Source organism: Sapajus apella, unplaced genomic scaffold, assembly GCF_009761245.1.
Source record: "Sapajus apella isolate SASKATOON/1434 unplaced genomic scaffold, GSC_monkey_1.0 scaffold21, whole genome shotgun sequence".
In the NCBI taxonomy this organism is placed as follows: domain Eukaryota; kingdom Metazoa; phylum Chordata; class Mammalia; order Primates; family Cebidae; genus Sapajus; species Sapajus apella.
Genome location: NW_022436961.1, coordinates 7,013,628 through 7,037,492, shown reverse-complemented (window position 1 = coordinate 7,037,492; position 23,865 = coordinate 7,013,628). Strand labels below are relative to the sequence as shown.

The 23,865-nt window shown below is 36.7% G+C and overlaps 1 protein-coding gene across 1 annotated transcript in view; it reads left to right on the top strand.

Moving 5' to 3' along the window:
• Window positions 1-23,865, top strand: part of KCNU1 (potassium calcium-activated channel subfamily U member 1) — a 128,951-nt gene that overhangs the window by 973 nt on the left and 104,113 nt on the right. The window contains 5 exon segments of the mRNA XM_032288020.1: window positions 1,953-2,072; window positions 17,517-17,578; window positions 18,672-18,762; window positions 22,383-22,494; window positions 23,472-23,547. Coding sequence (XP_032143911.1) covers window positions 1,953-2,072; window positions 17,517-17,578; window positions 18,672-18,762; window positions 22,383-22,494; window positions 23,472-23,547 — 461 coding nt within the window.

The window sequence follows — 23,865 nt, the reverse complement described above, 5'->3', positions numbered from 1 at the left end:
CCAAACTTTCTTTCTCTAATAGATTATACCAATTTCCATAACAGAACACATTTCACCTGTGCATGATAATATTGAAAATTCACTTAAAATATTTATTTTCGTGCTAAAAATCTACATAAAAATATAATGTATAAATTGATAAATTTTTAAGGTTATTGGTGATATGGAATTTTGATTTCTGTATTTGAAAATTATCCAATATTGAAGCTTATAGATTTTGCTCCCAAACAAGTTTGCTCTACTGATTATTTCTACATTAAGGACTTTGAGCAGTGGTGTAACAATTGTAGAAAGAATTGTAGGATACTGACTCATGGATAAATAGCTATGATGAATCTGCCTCCTGGTTTCTACCTTGTTTTGTTGTTTTTAATGCACAACTCAATTTGTAGGATTTTTAAAGCTTCTTAGTCTTATGCTCCAGACAATGTTCTTCTTCCCTATCATGTTCTTTTTTGTGTGATTACAAAAATATGAGAGTGCATTTTTCAATTTCCTATATGTTTCATCTCTTACTTTGGGTGTAACTTATGTCTATACTTCAATCCAGGTGTACCCTTTACTTACAAATATTAGCAAGTGTTGCAAAATGTTAAGAAGTGAGCCTGAGTAACCAGAATGCTGTACTATTCTTCTTGTGAATCTTGAGGAAAGAGTTTGATCAAAGTTGAGTTACTTTTCAACAAGTTGTTTTGTTTCATTAAATTGAGAGGGCCCTGTTTTTCACTAAGCCTTTGGAGAAGTTGGACAAATGTAAAACCAAAACAAAAAAAAAGTCAGAAATCTAGGTGTGCTGTGAAGAGCTATTTAAAAAAGTATTTGGAGAGTTATAATTTCTCTCCTCAAATGTGCATTTTAAAACATTTATTACATCTGTAAGCATGATTTTATTATATCTTAGGACCAATTTGTTTTTCCACAGAAGGTAGCTCCAACTTGATGATGGAATTCAAATGAGTGTTCTGTACTAATGTCATACGTAGTATTTTTTAAAATTAGTTCTCAGGCAACATTTAGGAACACACACGAGTCATTGAGTATTAGAGGACAAATCACTGATCAGGATGTGAACTTTTATCAAAGCATTTTTTAATGAGACTTCCCTTCCTATCATTCAGAAAATATGAATAGAAAAATTAAGTGATTTTGAAATCCTGGCTTTATATAAAATGGGTTTTTTTGAAAGTCGGAGAGACTCAGTCAGCTTGGTATGGCTTGTCCTCGTTGGTTCAGATATTTCTTTGCGGTGAGTCTAGACTATTATCAACAAACAATGGACTAGCTCAGGCTCCAGCTTTTCCTCATTGCCTGATCTTAGGAAAGTCATTCAATTTCTCCATTTCCTGGTTTTCATAGCAATATAAAATTGATTTAATCATGCCTAACTTTATCATATGGGATTACTATAACATTTAAATATAATCAGTAAAGACATTCTATAAATATGAGGAAGAATTACAATTTCAGAATATAACATCGGGCAAAAACTAAAAGCAACACAAAAATGCTGAAAACTTCCCCCTTCTCTCACAAAATGTGGACACTTAAGTAATCACCTAAAAATCAATTTGTAATCTTTTTTTCTTTGTCCACATATCTCAACGGAAACTGTTACACTTATATCCAGAGCAGAAAGAAGCATGCTGCTCCTAATTCTGATCCTTGCAGTGATGTCAGTTTGAAGGGTGTAGGGACTGAGTATATGTGAGAAGGACATGGAGGGAGACTGCAGAATTCAGTATAAAAAAGCTGTGCAGAAAACCAGGAAAATGCAAATCCAGTAAAATCCGTATTATGAAATATTGAATAAGCAACTTCAGGGTTCCCTGGTTTAGACAAGGTAGAATGATTTCCGACTGATACCATCACAAGAGGCTCTATCAACATAAGTAAAACAGATTTCTTTCTCTGAGATGCAGCTCACATCTTCAGTTTCTTTCTCTCGATTGTAGGAACTGTTTACATCAGGTAGGATCGATAAGGACCCTATAAGAAGCCTCCGCTTGAAGGGACAATTTCGTGATCGTATAGAAATGTTACTTTCGGCCCAGACCTTTGTAGGGCAAGTGTTGGTAAGTACACTTTCACTGTTAGCTTGCTAACAAACTGTAGCCATAGGTGTGCTTATAGTCAGTATAAATTGATTCTCCAGGTAAACATCTGATGTTCTCTTGGTCACCTTATCTAAAATATCACCACCACCCCCTCTACTGTTTTTTACTCATTATCTTGCTTTGTTTACCTCTGGAGTGAACATAATTGACAATAGTTATATTGTACTATTATAATAATTTTATAATAATATAAAATATTAATATTATATAATTGATAATATATACCTTATAAAATGATATGTAATTATATATGTAATAATTATATAATTATTAGTAACTATATTCTTACTAATTATAGTTAATTACTAATTAGATAATTATACATTTATAATTATAGCAATTATATAATTATATGTTTACTAATTATTTAATTATATATTTATAATTATATAATTACTAATTTGCATTATAATTATATTTTGTATTTATTATCAGTCTCTCTCCACTAGGAAGAAAGCTTTGTTAGCGAAATGTTGTGAGCATTTGGTTCTTATATATGCAGATGGATATGAACATAGATATTTTAAAAAAATGTTTAGTAAACTAATCAGCCCTGAAATGTATAGCTACTTTCCTCTCCTTTGATTCCAATAGACCTCTTTATTTCATCAGCAAACTAGTCTTTAGTGCCCCTCTATGATATTTATCACTCTGCTTCCTATTTTAATCTCAGTAATTTGAACATATTAAATCTTACTTCGGCATTATCTCCTAGGGGCATCCTAACATTACCTCTTTATTGGGCTAAGAGCTCCTCCTCTAGCTTCTTTAATTTCACTTAGCATTACTATCAAAATTATCTGTACTCATGCCTGTCTCTCTGAGTACGGTGAGCTCCGGAGGACAACATACTATGTCACGAAAATGTTTATTTCCCATTGTCTGGAAATAAACAGATGCCCTATAAATAAAGATTGCAGTGATCATTATTTCAGGAGTGTAGTTTGATCTAAAATATGAAAAGATGAATTTCATAATTAGGGGTATGCTGCCATCAGAGGATCTTATGGTGGAAGTAGTTTCATGTGAGCTAGAGATTATTATCTGCTTTTTATAATTAGCAAAAACATGGCTCTTTTCCAGTTACTGCTTAATTTCGATGTAATACATTGCTGAAACTTGCTTGGAAGTATATAAGTAAAACTGCTTTCATAAAAGCTCCAGGGAATGTTGAATCATCTGGAAATGTGCCTCTCCATTTTCAGTCTTCTAAAGTTTTTGATCTCTTTTTCCTGAAATCTCTGTGGGTATGACCCATTGCAGAAAGATTTTGTAATTATCTCTGATGATATTAGGGATTTCTTGGTTAGGATCTCTACAAATGTTGAAGTCATGTTTGTGTGAGAGTAACTTTGGGAATAATGTATTAAAGGTCACTGGGGTGAGGGAGAAGAGAACTTACGACATCCATTATATGAGTATTGCATATGGGAAGTGGGTGGAAAAGGAATGATTACAAATTACATACCAATAAAAATTACTTATTTAATCAAGGGAAACCGTATTATTTTAACCTACAACAGCTGGTGATTATCTATGTGGAACAGCAGGAGGTATGGAGTAAAACTTAGACTAGAATAAATACTCTAGGCCAGGTGCGGTGGTCATGCCTGTAATCTAGCACTTTGAGAGGCAGAGGAAAGAGGGTCGCTTGAGCCCAGGAGATCAAGACCAGCCTGAGCAGCATAGCAAGACCTCATCTTTACAGATATTTAAAAATTAACTCAGCATGTTGGCCTGCACCTGTGGTCATAGCTACTCAAGAGGCTGAGATGGGAAGATTGCTTGATCCTGGGTGGTCAAGGCTGCAGTGCTGAAGTGAGCTGTGATCACGCCACTGCATTCCAGCCGCGCGGCAGAGAAAGACCCTATCTAAAAAAAATACCTGAGCTTTGAAAGGCATAACTGAACCCCATAGATACCTCAAATACAGTTTTAAGAAAATAAAATGGCTACAGTTCCTTCTTTCTATCCTTCTTTTCTTCCTTTGAAATTATTTTACTTCTTTCAACAAATATTTATTGTTTGCCAAGTATATGCTAGGCGGACATTCTTCATATAGTGGAAAATGCAGGCAAGAGTCTTGCATTTAAGAAACTTAAATTCCAGTGGAGATAGATATGAAAAATGCATACATACATACATAAGATAAATTCAGATGATGAATGCCATGAGGGAAATATGACTGAAGTGTTTGTGAGGTTTGGTGGTTTGGAGTTGGATCACAGTGATCAGAGAAAAAAAAAACCTCTAAAAAGGTAATATTTGAGCCAAAGCATGATGACAAAGAATAAAGCAATTGAAGAATTAAGGGAATGAGGTTACAGATTGAGAGAATAGAATTGTGGAGGCAAAGAGCATCACAAGAGTTTACTGCAAGCACCAGGAGGAGACTCCTATGCTAGGGACATGGAAGTCAGGGGATGGCGAGGTCTGAGAAGAGACTGGAAAATGGCTCAGTGTCTTAAGATTCATAGACAGGGGCTAAAGGACTCAAAGGGAATCACTCAATTCTAAGGCAAAGAGAAGTCTGAGATCTTAAAGCATGAGTTGACATGGTCCAATTATATTTTAAGGTTCAAGAGGCACTAAAGGCTGAAAATAAAGGAATTGTCAAAGGTATGCCAGGAAAACGATGGCAGAAATTAGAAGTACAATTTTAATACCACATACGTTTGAATTCAACACAATTAACCTTTGAAATGATAAATGTAACAAACCACAAAGAAGATATAACATCATTAATATCACTACACCAAAAATATAACCTCAAAATACATAAAACATTAAAGAACAATTATGATAAATGAAAAATAAAATAAGTGAACTTAGTATCAAGCTCAAAAAGTTAGAGAATGAAAACATTAAATCTAAGCAGAATAAATTTAAAAGATAGTTAGAAATTAATGAATTATAAAACAGCTGATTACTTCAGACAATGAAATAGAGAAATCAATAGCTAGTCTATAAACAAGGAAAAAGTACAAATATATGAAATAAGACATTTAAATGAGAAAATACATACACATTAAAAGGAAATTGAAAAAACTATATATGCAATTAATTTTGAAAACTAAATGATTTCTTAGGATAATATGAATTACCAAAAGTGTCCATAAGAGGAGAAATTTAAACAGACCAAATATCTGGAAAAAATAAAGTTGTCAAAGACCCATAATCATCATCACCACCTCCCTTTCTGCCCCTTTGATGAGAGACTTGGATGATTTCAAGGTCCTGTCTCTAAAATCTTCAAGGAATAGATATCTCTAATGCTAATTAAACAGTTCCAGGTCATGGAAGAGAAATCATTACATGTTATTTTCCAATGAAGACAAAGTATCTATATGAAAATCCTCCAGAATAGCAAATTTTTATATACCCTACAAACGAATGCCCTTAATACTTTGAGGGAGAATACATAGGCAACCACCCAATAGAAGAATAAGGAAAGGAAAAAGGAGGGAGAGGAAAACAGGAAGACAGAAGAAAAAGTAAAAGAAGAAAGAGGAAAAGAGAAAGAAGGAAAGTGAGAAGGGAATTCCAACAGTCAAATAAAAAGATTCCCTTCAAAACAGGATGCCTTCTAGAGGCCCTCCTATATTATTAATATTAATAGAATATGACAAGGTATTGATCAACTCTGTAGCATCTATGGGTTTGGTGTGTTATATCAACTACCTACGGAAAAATTTTTCTTCTGAATTTAGTTCCAAATATGGCCCTATTCTCAAACAATTATCCTACTCCTACTTGAGATTTTTGTTGTTAATTATGTAACTGACTGTGTTTCTCTATTGCTTTGTGGCTAGAAAACGTAAAACCAAAATTATGGCTTATTAGCAAGTGTATCTATTTTTAGCATCATCCTAAGCACTATTGTATGTTTACATTCTGTTTCCCTGCTTCTCTTTTTTTTTTTTTTTTTTTTTTCAGGTAATCTAGCATTTTGTGTTTTTGTATTCTGCCTTAAATACTTTCTGTAAATGCATAACCTTTTCTATGAAAGTGTAATCCTCTCTGTAGATAAATTAAGCCCTTGGCAACAACAACTGTTGTCAACCTTAGTATACAAAGCAACTAAATGCACAAATAAAGCATCATAATTCATTTGGAAATGGGAAAGTATTTCAAAAATGGTGCTTGGAGCGATTAAATAACTTACTTTGCTGTTTTTTGTTTGTTTTTGTTTGTTTGTTTGTTTCTCATTTTCCTAATGTAATCCAACCTCTAGGGAAAAGAAAAACATAAAACATAGTGGAAAAGATCGGTCTCTTCATACTTTATATGCATTGTTTATGCGAAAATGAAATAAACCTTTTCCACCATCTTGAGATGAGTTGTAGCTTTATCTTTGTTTTTCTCTCATTTCATTTTCTTATTCCATATTTTATGTTGAATGCATATATGCATGAAGCATCAAGAATTTATTTTGGTATATAGCATGAGAATACAGTTTAGAGATCTTTATCATATGAATAAAGAAGACCCTGGCAGGAAACACTACACTACGTTCCTAGAATTTTTTTTTTTTTTTTTTTGCGGGTAATTACCTTATGTTTTTTTCTGCACTAATCATTTATGGATATTACTGTTTAGCTTTTCATGCACTTGATACAATATTTTAAAAGTACAAAGTAAAAACTAAATTTCTTTCTTACCCCATCCCCAGAAGGAAGTACCTACTACCATGAGTTTCTTCCTTCAAACCTCTGCAAATTCTCAGCAACATTGTCCTATTTTTCTTATTTAGGTGTTCAAGCCACTTAGGATACCCTTGTCCTCCCATAATTGTATCTATAAATATAAATTTTGAAATAATTTGTTACTTCTTCTGGCACTTCTTTATGGAGAGTAGTAAAGTGAATGGCTAGTGAAGCCAGTGGAGGTAAAATTAGATCTGAATTCAGGTTAGTCCATAGATCCCATCTTCAAATAGGGATACACCCCACAAGAAAGAGGGGGATGTCAACAGATTTCTGAAGGGTCAGCAGGTGCAAGAAGTTCTCCAACTTTCCTAGGTTCTACTTCCTAACATTGATGAAGCTAAGAATCCCACATGACCATTTTCCTTTTCCCTACTACCATTTCACAATCTGTTTTTATTTCAAGAGAGGTACTATCATTACGTCCTTTTTAAATGAGGAAACTGACACATATCTCATAGAAATATAATGTAAAAATTATAAAGCAGAGATGAAAATACTATCTATAGATCTCAACCAGTGAGCTATAAGAATGAGTTAACATTGTAATCATTATTGTAGTGTTGTCATTATTACATGAGTTAATAAGTATAAATATATATAGGTTGTGCATATAATAAACATATATGTGTTATTAATATTTTTAAAAACATTATCTCATGACATATCTATTAACATAAACAATACTAATATTGATGTTGAACCCTGTCTCATTTTAACAATAAGTGATATCTATAAATACCTATATTAATTTTAAAAATCCCTCTCACAGATGAATTTTTTACAAAATTTTACTTTTTATGTTTTATAATGATCAGATTATAAGATATTTATGTTGTTTAATAAAAATTATAAGGACAATTCAATCCAGAAAAAATAAATAAAATAGTATTTTGAGACAGATGTCAGGAAATTTAGATTCCCTTTTGGTTTCTTGCACCTACCTTGAGATTTCAAGTCTGTTTCCCCATTTTTCCATTGTTTATTATCGGAAACAGTATTTGTTAGAGGCGTTAAGCAGTAATTACTAACCAGCGTGACATTTGATGTTGTAAGTAGGATGTTCATAAACGCAGCTTTCTGCTAGCTGTCCCACTGTAATTGTTAATAGAGCCTCTTTTATTCTTTAAAGTCTGTATGTTTAGACAATAAATAATACAGTCACCTTAATTTTAAATGAATACACGCCACAGGTCATTTTCCAAGGAAGAGGAGCCAACAGAGAGAGGACAACTTTGTCTCTACTTGACTGCCCCACAGATTAAATTCCAGCTTTGGTTAGAAGGAATCTTTTTTGGTTTTGTTTTTGTTTGGTATGCCTCTCTTTCTCTAATTCGCGCCCTTCTTCCCCTTTCCTCATGAGTCATGTTCCTTCTTTTTGGTGTCATTTAGCTTTTTTGGAGATATGTTTCATTAAACATAAAAAAATAGCTTTATTCATTAATTCTACAAACCTAAATATATAGATACCTCAGTGTGTGTGTAGAATTTACACACACACATATGTATAATTAATATCTTCTTTAGCCTTCTTAATTTTCTTAATTTTTCTTAATTTTCCTTTTCTCCCCCTCTAGTCAGTTATAATGAATGTATCACATGCTATATCACAAGTTCAGGATGAGAATTTTCTCATAAACCTTTTCTGATACCCAAACTGTTTCCTCTTTCCATCAAAAAGTCCATCCTGGCTAGGCGTGGTGGTTCATCCCGGTAATCCCAAGACTTTTGGAGGCTGAGGCAGGAGAATCACTTAAGCCCAGGAGTTTGAGACCAGCCTAGCAACATAGTGAGACCTCATTTCTACAAAATAATAAAAACATAAATACCCAGGTGTGGTGATGCACACTTGTGGTCCCAGCTACTTGAAAGGCTGAGGTGGGAGGATTGTCTGAGCCTAGGAGGCTGAGGCTACAGTGAGCTGAGATCACACCACCCACTCCAGCCTGGGCAACAGAGCAAAGCCCTGTCTCAATAAAAAAATTAAAAAATAATAAAATAATAAAAAATAATAAAAAAATAAAAGTTCATCCTAAGCTGAGGAAAGAGAAGTCTGGTTGGGTCCTAAGTCTCTTGGGAGGAAACCCTAAATCCACATTTCCTCTTTGCAAGGAGGTGGGGCAGAGAGAGCTAATTCTAGCCTCCAGGGCAAAAAGGATTAATGGGTAATACACACATTGCTCAATGGTTCTTGTGAAGCTTGCCCTTTACAAAGAATATCCTTAGCACAGGTGTTTTCAGCGGCAGTGGCTCACATTGTTAGCTATGCCAGAGGGGCCTGGGCTTCTCCCCCGGAAGCCTCTACCTGCCTCTGTCACCAGCAGTGACTAGTCTTGGACGTCTCGTGCACTTGGCACTTTCTCCTAATCACTGACCCTGATTGCAGAAACCCAGCAGCTCTAGCAGTACCCCTCCTCACATCTGGCATCCACAACCATGCCTTGTCCAGGCTCTGAGTAATCATCCACTTGCCAGATCAACAAGAGACACAGGGACTTGGTAGAAATGGCCCCCTGGAGGATGGGTACCTGAACTATCACAGGCTGGCACCCCAGGAAAGTTCCTCAGTGGCTGGTGGAAGGTGGTGTGGGGTTGGGCTGGACACTTGCCCCTTCCTTTGCAGAAGCAGCTTGGTAATTTCCAAGCTTCTCCTGTCCGTAGTTCCCTAAGTCTGTGTCCTGAGGGATCTGGCAGTACTTGACTTCCTCCTTTCAGCATTGTGTTGATGAATTCACTAGGCCACTGGATCTTCCAACACAGAGCTTGTGTTCTTGGCTGGGGCAGCTTCGATGAGTGTCTTTCTGAGATCCAGCTCATCCTTTGCCCTCTGGGTCAGCTTGGCCATTAGATCGGGTAATATTTGTTGTCAGGCTGGATGTCCTTGTATTCAGGACCAGAGTTTCATCACCTTGCTCGACTTAGCCCAGATACAGAAGACAACACCACAAGCCCAGGCTAGGTCCCACCATCTTGCACAGCCTTCACAGTGGAAATAGACATCTGGGTTGCCTGAATTTTCCAGTTTCTTGAATTGAATTTAATTTTATCAGAATTTTTCCTTGGAGTAGTTCTTTGGCTATATCTCAGAGACTATGGCAAGTAATGCTCTTAGTTTTAGTGATGCAGAATTCATCTTTTAAGTTGTTTAATTTTTTTTTTTTAAGATGGAGTCTCATTCTTATCACCCAGGCTGGAGTGCCATGGCACCATCTTGGCTCACTGTAACCTCCTCCTCCTAGTGTCAAAAGATTCTTCAGCCTCAGCCTCCCCAGTAGCTGGAATTACAGCATGTACCATCATGCCCAGCTAATTTTTGTATTTTTAATGGAGACGGGATTTCACCATGGTGGCCAGGCTGGTCTTGAACTCCTGACCTCAGGTGATCCACCTGCCTTGGCCTCCTAAAGTGCTGGAACTACAGGCGTGAGCCACTATGCCTGGCCCAAGTTGTTTAAATTTTAATTTTGATTTCTTGTTTGATTCATGATCCGTTTAGAGAAATGCATGCTTTCACTTTCCTTGGATGGACGAGTTTTTGACTGGGGATAGAGTGGCTATCTTTTCTACTTTGGTAGAAATTTATGGTCTAAGAATGTCAAAGCTTTTATGATTTCTACTTCACAGAATTTATGGAGAAATTCTTTGTTGCCTAGTACATAATCAATTTTTACTACTATGTAATGGAATTTTTAAAGACTATGTATTATCTATTTGATGTATAAGCAATACTAATTATGTTATATGTGTTTTCCATATCCTTAATTATTTGCTGAATGATTGAAAGGGACATGTCAGAAAACTTCATTTATAATTTTTTGGTTTTGTTGACTGTCATGTATTTCCAGCAGACTTTGAATGATATATTCTTATATGATATCCACTGATAGACAAAGTCATTTTTATATCTTCTTGGCTGATATCAATATGAATCTTCTTGGCCTTTTATATGAAATATCCATGTTTGCCAAATTTTGCATTGTTTTTGGTTTTGTTTTGCTTTTGCTGGAATATTTTAAAATACAATATTAATATGTAACATTAATCTTTCTGTTTTCATTTTATTCCCACTTGATTGAGATATCTTTGCCTAGCTCTCTTTCAATCTTTCTTTCTTCTTTCCTCTTAAGTGTGTCTTTTGTATGTGTCATGTAGCTTGATTTTTGTTCTTGTGTTGATTTAAAAATGTATTTATTTTTTAATTTGCCAGGGGAATGTAATCATTTTCATTTACAGTGATCTATTTTATTGGTTTTTATATTATGACATTTAGAGATTAAATTTACTGCATAACAGAATATCTAAATATTGGCTTAAACAAACAAATGTGAGATCTGTTAGTAAAGAAAGAGAGAAAAGATATTGGACACACACTAGAAGCTCTGCCAGGGTCTGAATTTCATATCTTAGCAGAGAAGCTGAACTACATGCTTGTGAATTTCAGGAGATTTGGATTCCAACACTCACTCCTCCACTCCCCACTATGTAATCTTGAGTGAATTAATTTTTCTAAATTGAAGTCAATTCACATAATATGAATATAAAGGAGGTTATAATAACACCCATTAGAGTGTCACAGGGAGAATTCTATCATAATACATGTAAAGCACTCAAGGCAGAGTAAGCACTGACCATTGGCTGATATTTACATTTCTACTTTATTTTATCACTTTATTTTTTGGCATCCTCTAATGTGGATAATTTAATTTTAATAGACTGTTATAAGCATTATATAAATCAAATGCAGAACAAGCTATTGCCCTATATTTCTTTGTGTGTTTTTTATATCTATATGCTCCTTTTGCATGAGAATAATTGCCAGAGGATTGAGTAACACTTTCTGAATCTTTAAGAGTCCAAAAATGTTTTTTCTTGCTCTTACAAGTAAACAACAACGTGGTTGACTTTGAATTCTTGGCTTGCAATCTGTTTTCCCTAAAACTATGTAAAAGCTGCTCCAGTGTTTTCTAGAACTTAGGGCCACACGCCAGGTACAAAGCTATTGTCTAGCAGCTCCCAATGTAGTCTCTCTCCTCTGTTTTATGAGGTGGGGCCAGAACTTAGTAAGTATGTCTCTTCTGTAAGCCTGCTCCTAGACTCTGCCAATAGGGAGTACGAGACGAGGCAGGAAGCCTAGAGGTCAGAAAGAGAACTGTTTGTTGCTTCTGTGTTTTGTAACCATTGCTTTCAGTCTCGCCTAGTCAATAATAGATTTGTAGTCCAGTTGTTGTACTTAGTTCTTGTTTCCATTTTTCTTTCCAACACTGCCAGGAGCAGCTCACAGTGTCTCTGCGGAGGCACAATTAGCATCTGTGTCAGGACCTTCCTCTTAAGTCTTGAGGAGTAAGCTTTGACATTTTTTATCTTGTCCAAATTCCTATCTAAGGGATCTGTGGAGTCATGCCCTACAAACCATAAATTCTCATCAGATTGGTTTTATTTAACCCTAAATATTGTGACTTAACTTTCTAATCTGACTGGCATAATATTATGCCAGAAGAAGAAAGTCAAAATATTTTACCCCAAAACATGTTTCTTTGCCATGTATTGAAAGAGCCTTGCCTTTGCTGTCCTTTATGGGGGAATATGTGCCTCTGTAAAGAATCTCTGTTAACATAGCTAGATCTTTTTCTTCCAGGCCTTCCCAATCCTAAAGAGATTAATTAAGAGTCTAGCACCTTTTAAAGATCTGGATAGGAAACATTTGTCATGTATTGTGTCTAAGGGCAGCTACCATAAGACTTCAAAGAACCTTGGTCTCCACAATCTTTTACCTTAACCAGAACATTTCTATCAACCCCAGGTCTTCAGACAAAACTCAACCAATTGTCAACCAGAAAATGTTTAAATTTATCTATAGCTTGGAAGCCCACCCCACCATTGCTCTGAGTCCTGCCGTTCTGGACCAAACCAATGTATTTCGTAAATATATTTGATTGATGTCCCATGCCTCCCTAAAATGTTTGAAGCCAAGCTGCACACTGACCACCTTGGGCACCTGTTCTCAGGACATCCTGACAGCTGGGTCATGGGTCATGGTCATTCATATTTGGTTCAGAATAAATCTCTTTAAATATTTTACAGAGTTTGACTCTTTTCATCAAAAGTCTGAATCCCAACCCTAAAGAGCATCTCTTTTAAACTACTAAATTTTGAGAATTCCAACCTCTTTCTTGTTGTTCTCCCAGCCACTGGGGTGCAGAAGTTCAGAAGCTCACCGTTATTTATGCCCAAATTCCTCTTCTTGCCTTTCTGCTACTCCAATTCTACTTAAAAAGTTTTTAAAATTCAATTCTCTTAAAATGACTGGTATGATTTCTGCTTTCCCTGCTGGATCCTGATTTATACAGATTAGAAAGGAGAACTACAAAGTCAGTCTTATTTTCGCCATGATGTGGCTATGTGTGTGTCTTCTTTTAATGTTTCCTCCCTAACAAGACAAGCCTTAGTGGGCCTTTTCAATCTAGACTCAGGTCAATTTTCAGTTCAGGGAATCACCTTTTGCTTCTTTCTTTAGCTTTTTTTTTTTTTTTTTTTTTTTTTGGTAAAAATGTTTGTCTTATTCTTCTAGAATGCCCATTATAGTTGTTTTTCTTGCATATACGCTGCTCTTTTAATAATAATTTTTATCTTGGATTTTTTGCTTGGTGGTCTTGGAGAATTCCTTTATTCTAGTTCACTTACATCAGTATCCATTCTGATATTCAGTACCTGTATTGAGATTTTAATTTTGTCAATCACATTCCCTCCTGCCCCAAGAACTCTCTTACTCAATTATTGTTCCTTCTGATTGTAGGCTTCATTTATTTTATCAGTATAACATCCTCTCAAATCTCACTAGAAACTCTAATTGTAATTTTAAAATGTTGAATCTTAACAGATTCTGAGTTAACACTTTCATGAAAGTCATTCTGTGTACTATCTTTGCCTGATCCTCCTGTTTTCCTATACTTCTCATAAAAAGGCACTTTTCCATTGTAAGCTAATATTCCCAAAGGTTTAGACTACTCAGGGTGGCCTTTTAGATTGCATCAGATTTCATTTCTTATCTGAAGACCCCCGCAACTATCCACTAGCTAAATGGATTTTTAGATCCTGTTGTGAAAATCAAAGTCCCAGGTTTCTATGTGTTTCCTCATAAAGAAAAGGATGGGGAATAAGGCTGGGGCCAGCAATTCTACAGACAAGGCTCTGTCTGGATGAGGTCTCCACTCTTTTAGTTGCTTTTTCTTTGACTTCTTTCTAATGTACCTCCTAGGAAAATAACTGTTGCCACTAGCCAAGAGGTTCCTCCTCTGGGACTACTAATCCTCAGAGTGTCTCCTCTTGGCCACTTTTGGCTGAATGGCCCCATCTTCAAACCATGGCCTCCGTGGCTCAGGTACAGGGCTTTCTACCCATCTCTGAATAGCCAGCTCTTCCAGATTTTGCTCCTCCAATCTAAGAAAAAGGTACAGCTCTTCTCAAATTATTTCTCATTTCTACCCGGATCACTGAACAGTGTCTGTTGGGCGACGCGGCAGAGCCCTGGCATCAGAAAGTAATCATCTTGAGAGTTGGTAAGAATGACTGACAACACTATAGGTTTGAGAAAGGAAAGTGTTATCGGAATGAAGGAAAACTGCAGTAGAGTTCAGCAAGGTGCTTCAGCAAAACACGACTGAGTGTGCTGAGATGGACTTTTCCTTAGGGATGACTCTGGACCTTAAAGCAGGAGCTTAAGGGTAATTTGGACCATATTAGCCACATAGATCGTAATAAATGATTACATTTGTAGATGTCGTGGGCCCTGATTTCAACAAGGGTTGTACAAAGAGTTTCAACATGCATCCATTCTGGAGACGTATAGAAATTCTAGTTACTTACAAGTTTGGGGGAAAGAAACCTGGAACCAGGTGCCTGATTTAGATAATAGGAAAGTCCGAATGACTTCTAAATTCCTCAGGTAAGGAGTTTTGTCTCTGGATGGTGTCCTTGCTGGGCACCAGGTGATCTTTTCTCTTTTCAGTGTCCGCAAAGCTGTCTACTCCCAGTGCCTTCTTTTGGTTATAAAATACATTTTGCTGTCTCTTCCCTATGATTTCTGGATAATATTCTTTGGATTTGTGGTATGCAGCTCTTAACTTTCATAATTTTTTTTTCTTTTTAAATTTACTTATGTGTTTTTGTTCATTTCCATGGTTTGGGGGAGTTGTAAACATATGGCTTGTATGCCATCATCTTTCCAGAAATCTGTCAATATATGATTTTTGCATGAACCTTTTATGGGATCTCATGAGAGAAACAATGTACATAATCATATGTAAAGAAAAGCAAAAGTATTTTACTAAAATTAATAATTACCAATATGCTGCTATTAAAAGATGTTTGAAGTGGAGGTATATGTGTGTGTGTGTATCTCCACTCCCAACATCTTTTCTGAGCTTCAGATCACACTTGTAAATGCATATCTGCATGGGATCCTCAGACTTAGTACTATCTTCATCAACACTTAACCTATATTTTTTAAATGTAACTTACAATAACAGCTGAGACCCCGATCCTACCACTTACAAGCAGTTGAAAGAAAACCAGCTGAAGCTCCCAGCCTCTTACCCAATCACATGTAAACTAGGGTAAATTAAAAATAGAAAAGCATTTTTGGAAGGAGCTTTGCTGTTGCAGAAATATGGGAGTGCTTTCCTCTCATCTCAAACTTAGGACAGGAAGCTGAAGAGGGACCACTCAGAAATCTCAATTTGCCTCCATTGGAACTTTGGGAGCACAGAGGACAGGTCTGTGGCTCCTTTGTGGCTCACTGTTGGGCTAGCTGCTTTGTATCAGATGAGTTGCCACCCGGGGCATAATCTGTCCCTTCCAGTGTTTGTTGGAGCAAAGAAACTTTAAGAGTTTCTATGGGCCTGACGTGGATCACATGGGAGAGACTTCTATAACCAGATGAATGGGGAATCTGGGAGGATAAGGGCTCCAGCAGCAAACAAAAGAGAGAGAGAGAACTATTGCAGTGAAAGAACACACTTCACCAAAATCAAGGGAACCAAAAATGGAATGATCGGCCACTAAATATCAAAAAGACTGTCTTCCCTCTTCCCCTTCCCCTTGCATTTCTCCCCTTTATTTTGCTTCGCTATATTTTCATAGCATTTAGCTTCTAACATTTCAGATAATTTGCATATTAATTATCTTCATTTGTCATCCTGGCTGTGGAGGGCAGGGATCTTTGCGTATATTGCTCACTGATAAACAGAAGAGTACTTGGGTCATAAGAGGAGCTAGAGAAATATTTCTGGAATTTGAATATGAATTAAGTTGGAATCTCCAAAGAGCAACGAGACCACACATGAAAGTAAACATTAAAGATCTTTCATACCCAGAGATCCCCAGGGTGTGAGCATCATTATCTAATATCAGCTCAGGAAGACAGTTTCTTGTCTTGTCTCCCCTTTCTGTTCCCTCCCCACATGGAGCTACAATTCTGGAGAAGTCAGAGGAAGCCTAGTCAGCAGAAACCGGGAATAAAAACCTAAGAAGAGTTAATAGAGGTGAAACTGAGTCCTTTCCTAATATACCTAGCCCACCCAAAGAACATCTGAGCTAAAATAAAGAGAAGATTTGGCTGGGCACAGTGGCTCACACCTGTAATCCCAGCACTTTGGGAGGCTGAGGTCGGCGGATCATGAGGTCAAGAGCTGATCCCGGCCAACATGGTGAAACCCTGTCTCTACTAAAAATACAAAAGTTAGCTGGGCATGGGGTTACGCACATCTGTAGTCCCAGCTACCTGGGAGGCTGAGGCAAGAGAATCACTTGAACGCAGGAGACGGAGGTTGCAGTGAGCTGAGATCGTGCCACTGTACTCCAGCCTGGGGATAGAGCAAGATTCCATCTCAAAATAAATAAGTAAATATAAATAAACAAATAAATAAAAGATTTAATCATAAATAAAATTCAGAGTTTCATTGTTAGAATTACACTCGACTAAACATGTTCAAAAGCTGGATGGTTTGGAAACCATAAATAACTGGAGGAATGCTAAATTACCTAAAATTAACCTGAAATGTCACAAAGGCTGCAAAAGATTTTATCCAAACACATCCAGGGCTTTGAATAGACAGTTTCTAATTGCATTCCCCAAGTTCCCCCTGTTTTACAGACCAAAGGCATTGGCATAGTAAAACGTCACCTTCTTCTCACTTGTAGCATTTTCCCTACTGTGAAAATTCTGGCTATCCTTTAGGGAACACATGTCTGGAATTATTTCTTCTATCATATCACCAACAATTCAAATCCAGGGTCTATTTCCAATAGCTCCTTCTTTTCTAGCATGTTATAAATTGCATAATGCCTATTAAGCACTTAATAGATGTTGGATGGGTGAATACATGATAGGACATCTTGAGATCAAAGATTAAAAGTCTCTAGAAACAGCAAGAAGGACAAGCTCTGTATTCTGAAATGTGTGTGCAAGTTAAAATTTGGTAAGTAAAATGGGTACGTGTTCATTTTGTAATACTCAGAAAAGGTCCAATCAAGTTTTCTTTAATGGATAAATGGATGAATTAATGAATGCTAACATAAGTGATATGTGAATAAATGGCTGCATGTACATAGGTACGATAAAAAGAGACACACACTTTTGTTGATTTATTTAATGTCAATGAAATAGATTTAGACATTTGTCCCTGTTTTTCATTTTCAGATGATCCTTGTCTTTGTACTAAGCATCGGGTCTCTTATAATCTATTTCATCAATTCTACTGAGTGAGTACAATGTCCAGTCATGCTTGTCTGCTGTATCAGTATGTTGCTCAGCTAATTTAGAACTTTCTCCTCAGGAATAATGCTTAATATACTTTCACACACACACATGCATGCACACATACACGCTCATAAAAAAGAATGATGTGTTTAGCTTCCCCCACTAAGCACTAAGCTCAGCTCTGCACAAGATACAAGAGTTTCCTTGTATCCTATCACCTTCCACTGCTAGGGGTCAGGGTGTTGTGCAACCCCCACCCCTGATTTGCTCTGGAGTCTCTGGAATGCCAGCCTTCGGCCTTCTTTCCCTCACTTAGGCCACTCCTGAAGGTTTCCTTAGGTGCTGGAGTAGAAACTCTGTTGTAGTTTCAGAGTTTCTCATAGGTTTCAAGCAACTTTGGATGGTATTGAGAAAGGAAAATGCCAGCCCTCACCTGTGACAAAGAAGCAAATTGTTGACTGACATCCTCTGAAAGCATTCCCTTTGTATTTCTCACAGTTAGGGCAGCTATTTTGGACAAAGCCTGATCTAATTTGAATTCCATGCCAATCACCTGGGAATTATATTGGATTTCTAGCTAAAATGGAATTGGGATTGCAAGGCCACAAAAACCAGACAACTACAGAGAACCTAGGGAAACTGGTTGTTTGCATTGTAAATTCCTAAGAGATATTTTAGGAGATTTTCTTTGAATTTAGCTCATATCAATCCATTTGACCTAGAGTATCTCTATATCAGAATAGAACAAATGTCGAAATATCCTGACCAGATAGATGTTCTTGCAAACCAAGAAGAGCCCCATAATCTCTCTGGCTCTGAATCCCCATTGTTAAAATGGAAATAAAATCAATACATCCTATGAAAGAAATTGTGGGTAATTTTCCCGTTATTTCCAGCTCCATGGGCAGTCCGCTGGTTTTGTTCATGCATTCCTCTACTCCCAAGAGAAAAGCAATTTCCTTGAGATCTGAACTTAAGTGTCTGGAATCATGGTGAATAACGAAAAACTTTCCTATTCTTTTTCTTTAGTTAGTCTTATATAGACAGTACTTTAAAAATATTCATCTTTGCAAACTGTCCTTATTTCTTTTCCAGCCCTGTTAGAAGCTGTTCGTCATACGAAGACACAACCATCCCTATTGATTTGACTTTCAATGCTTTCTTTAGTTTCTATTTTGGATTAAGAGTAAGTACCTTTCAAAAGTGGGAGTAAAATCCAAACACCACAGGCACAACATACAGAGAACTAACTATGCCTCAGTTGGTCCTACACGCTGCCCAAGTTTTCAAACTCTGAAGATAGATGGTCTGTGCCCTAACTTGTTTAATATATACTGATACCTAAAAACTCTCTCTCCTGCATTTGAAACAGTAAACTAGGTTAAAAGCTTCAACAAAAAATGAAAATGGAGCTGAAAAACACAACGTGAGAACTTCACAAAACATACACAAGTTTCAATAGCTGAATCGACCAAGCAGAAGAAAGGATATCAGAGATTGAAGATCAACTCAATGAAATAAAATGAGAAGGCAAGATTAGAGAAAAAAAGAGTAAAAAGAAATGAAAAAAGGCTCCAAGAAGTATGGGATGGTGTAAAAAGACCTAATCTATGTTTGATAGCAGTACCTGAATGTGACAGAGAGAACGAATCCAAGCTGGAAGCCACTCTTCAGGATATTATCCAGGAGAACTTCCCCAACATAGCAAGGCAGGCCAATATTCAAATCCAGGAAATACAGAGAACACAACAAAGGTATTCCTCAAGAAAAGCAACCCCAAGGAACATAAATGGCAGATTCACCAGGGTTGAAATGAAGGAAAAAATGCTAAGGGCAGCCAGGGAGAAAGGTGGGGGTACACAGAATGGGAAGCCCATCAGACTCACAGCAGATCTCTCGGCAGAAATCCTACGAGCCAGAAGAGAGTGGGGGCCAATATTCAACATCCTTAAAAAAAAGAACTTTCCACCCAGAATTTCATATCAAGCCAAGTTAAGCTTCACAAGTGAAGAAGAAATAAAATCCTTTATGAACAAGCAGTTGCTCAGAGATTTCATCACCACCAGGACTGCCCCACAAGAGCTCCTGAAAGAAGCACAAAACATAGAAAGGAACAACCAGTACCAGCCACTCCAAAATGTACCAAATGGTAAAGAGCATCGACACAATGAAGAAACTGTGTCAACTAATGGGCAAAACAACCAGCTAGCATCAAAATGGCAGGATCAAATTCAAACATAATGATATTAACCTTAAATGTAAATGGGCTAAATGCCCCAATCAAAAGACACAGATTGGCAAATTGGGTAAAAAGACAAAACCCACTGGTGTGCTCTATCCAGGAAACTCATCTCACATGCCAGGACACACATAGACTCAAAATAAAGGGATGGGGGAAGATTTACCAAGCAAATTGAGAGCAAAAAAAAAGGCAGGAATTGTAATCCTAGTCTCTGATAAAATAGACTTTAAACAAACATAGATCAAAAGAGACAAAGAAGGGCATTACATAATGGTAAAAGGAACAATGCAACAAGAAGAGCTAACTATCCTAAATATATATGCACCCAATACAGGAGCACCCAGATACATTCAGCAAATTCTTAAAACCTACAAAGAGACTTAGACTCCCGCACAATAATAGTGGGAGGCTTTAACATTCCACTGTCAATATTAGATGGATCAACGAGACAGAAAATTAACAAGCATATCCAGGACTTGAACTCAGATCTGGACCAAGAAAACCTGATAGACATTTACAGAACTCTGCACCCCAAATCCACAGAATATACATTCTTATCAGCACCACATCACACCTACTCTAAAACTGACCACATAATTGGAAGTAAATCACTAATCAGCAAATGCAAAAGAACGGAAATCATAACAAATAGTCTCAGACAACAGTGCAATCAAATTAGAACTCAGGATTAAGAAACGGGATCTAATTAAACTCCAGAGTTTCTGTACAGCAAAAGAATCAATCATTAGAGTGAACCAGCAACCAACAGAATAGGAAAAAATTTTTGCAATCTATCCAACTGACAAAGGGCTAATATCCAGAATCTACAAAGAACTAAAACAGATTTACAAGAAAAAAAACAAACAAACCCATTCAAAAGTGGGCAAAGGATATGAACAGGCATTTTTCAAAAGAAGACATATATGAGGCCGACAAACATTTGAAAAAATGCTCATCATCATTGGTCATTAGAGAAATACAGATCAAAACCACATTGAGATACCGTCTCATGCCAGTTAGAATGGCGATCATTAAAAAATCTGGAGACAGATGCTGGAGAGGATGTGGAGAAATGGGAACACTTTTACACTATTGGTGGGAGTGTAAATTAGTTCATCAATTGTGGAAGAAAGTGTGGTGATTCCTCAAGGACCTAGAAATAGAAATTCCATTTGACCCAGCAACCCCATTACTGGGTGTATATCCAAAGATTTATAAATTGTTCTGTTATAAAGACACATGCACACGTATGTTCACTGCGGCACTGTTTCCAATAGCAAAGACCTGGAACCATTCCAAATGCCCAATGATGACAGACTAGACAAGGAAAATGTGGCACATATACATCATGGAATGCTATGCAGCCATAAAAAATGATGAGTTTGTGTCCTTTGTAGGGACATGGATGAACCTGGAAACCATAATTCTCAACAAACTGACACAAGAACAGAAAATCAAACACCACATGTTCTCACTCATAGGTGGGTGTTGAACAATGAGAACACATGGACACAGGGAGGGGAGCATCACACACTGGGGTCTGTTGGGGGAGACTAGGAAAGGGACAGCGGGGCATAGGGAGTTGGGGAGGAATAGCAGGGGGAGAAATGCCAGATATAGGTGACGGGGATGGAGGCAGCAAACCACATTGCCATGTACGTACCTATGCAACAATCCTGCATGTTCTGCACATGTACCCCAGAACCTAAAGTGCAATAACATATATATATATATATATATACACACACATACATATATAAATGAAAATGATTCTTTTGTTAAATGCCATCATCGTGTTGCCATGACCTCCTTACTGGATTCCTATCTTTACTAATAATGACAAGCTAGCAGAACTTAGTACGAAGTCTCTAGAGATGTCCTTGGTTCCACTGGTGGCATGCATGCAACATAAATATGGAAAACAATTTTGTATCTCTGTTTTATTTTGTTACACTCATTTATTAAATATTTATCTCATTCTAGAAGCATTTATTAAGACCTGTTCTAGATCTAGATTTCAATGTCATTATTCCTTCCATGTTTGTGGGAGACTGTGTATATATAAAATATACACGTACATGTATGTATATATAGGCATGCTATATATAAAAACATATCTTTTTTTTTTTTTTTGAAGAAGGGGTCTTGCTTTGTCACCTAGGCTGGAGTACAGTGGCATGTTCTCGGCTCACTGCAACCTCTACCTCTCAGATTCAAGTGTTTCTCCTGCTTCAGCCTGCCGGGTAGCTGGGATGACAGGCACCTGCGATTACAGGCACCTGCAACCGCGACCAGCTAATGTTTGTATTTTTGGTAGAGACAAGGTTTTGCCATGTTGTCCAGGCTGCTTTCAAACTCCAGACCTCAAGCTATCAGCCTGCCTTGGCCTCCCAAAGCATCTATATAGCATATAAATATTTGTGTCTGTATATATGTAAATAGGAGATCAGGGCTCCAGTTGTAAATGGAGTAAGTAAAATGCCACTGGATAATGGTATCTCTTGTGTTCCCTTTTAAATTCTTAAGGGTAATAGAATTTGTGTTATTCTGCTTCCATTTCATAGTTTATGGCAGCTGATGACAAGATCAAGTTCTGGCTAGAGATGAATTCGATGGTAGACATCTTTACTATCCCACCAGCCTTTATTTCTTATTATTTGAAGAGCAATTGGCTAGGTACGTGTACTGTGGGAACTTGGAGCAATATCCATGAAAAAATAAAAACTCAACATTCATTTATAAGTATCTATTTTTCATTTTTCCTTAATGCCTGACGTCATTTTAAAAACCTCTCACCTTAATAGTATGGTTTTGTAATACAGTTGCAGAAACCATTTTTTTACTTCAACACATAGCAGTGCAGCAGGCACACAGCAGGTGTTCAATAGTTGTTGATGGCATTGGCTGCATTTGTAATGTGAGACGCAAGCCTCCAGCATCCCATTCCCCTCATAGCACCTTTATGCTGGGATCCCACAGAACAGGGGGAGATGAAAATCCTCCCTTTGTTTTTAAAAGCTAGTCATCATCTCCATATGTGCTATGATATTTTAATTGTTTAATTAGGTGTTTCGTCTTTAAGGCGGATGTGTTGACAGTGCATGAATATTATGTAGCTTTTATCAGTTTCATGTAATTTTATATTATCTATAAAATAAATATGAATTCTATTCCTTGCTAATATTATCATGCCACCTAAAGAAAAATATTGTACAAACATTGTGAAGCATATCATAGAGATTTTATAGTCAGAAGTTTAAGTGGTTAAGGGTAAATTTGCTCTCCGTTCTAAAGAAGAATTACATAGAGTAAAATGAATAGTCTCCATAATATGTGAGGCACGCTTCTACATGCTTAATATGGATGCAACAACTCTGTGAGGTTGGTACTGATATAATAGCACCATTCTACATTTTACATTCCCATCTTACAGATAGGGAACTAGAAAAGTCGAGGGGATTGCCTTAGGTTACAACAGTGTCAGGGATAGTATTTGAACTACAGGTTATGCTGTTAAACCTATCACATGAGAGTAAATTTGGAACATGTCAGGGAGAAAAAGAATGCAAGCAATTTCAATGGCGTTATAAGGTAGGCTCCCTCTGGGGTGACCCTCTGGTTTTGGCAGCTTTCTTCTTTCCATTGGTTTGTAGGTTTAAGGTTCCTAAGAGCATTGCGGCTGCTAGAACTCCCTCAAATCTTGCAAATTCTACGAGTCACCAAGACCAGGTAAGTAGTCCTGACCAAAGTACTGCTTACATACTAGTTTGGATTAGAAAATGAATGTATTAACTGGACCTCAAACTCAATACATGTCTTATCAGAATGTCAGTGCAAAGATCACGAAATTTCTCAGCTAATAATATTTAGCTGAGACAAATATTTATTTATAAATAAATATTTATAAAGAACAAGATAATATTTGTTCACATTCTCCCATTATATTACATCTTACATTAGCTGAAAACTTTGCAACCATTTTAAAGAGCTGGTTTAGTCTTTGTTTTGTAAAGCTATGTATATAAATTTATTTAGGTTTTAATTCTA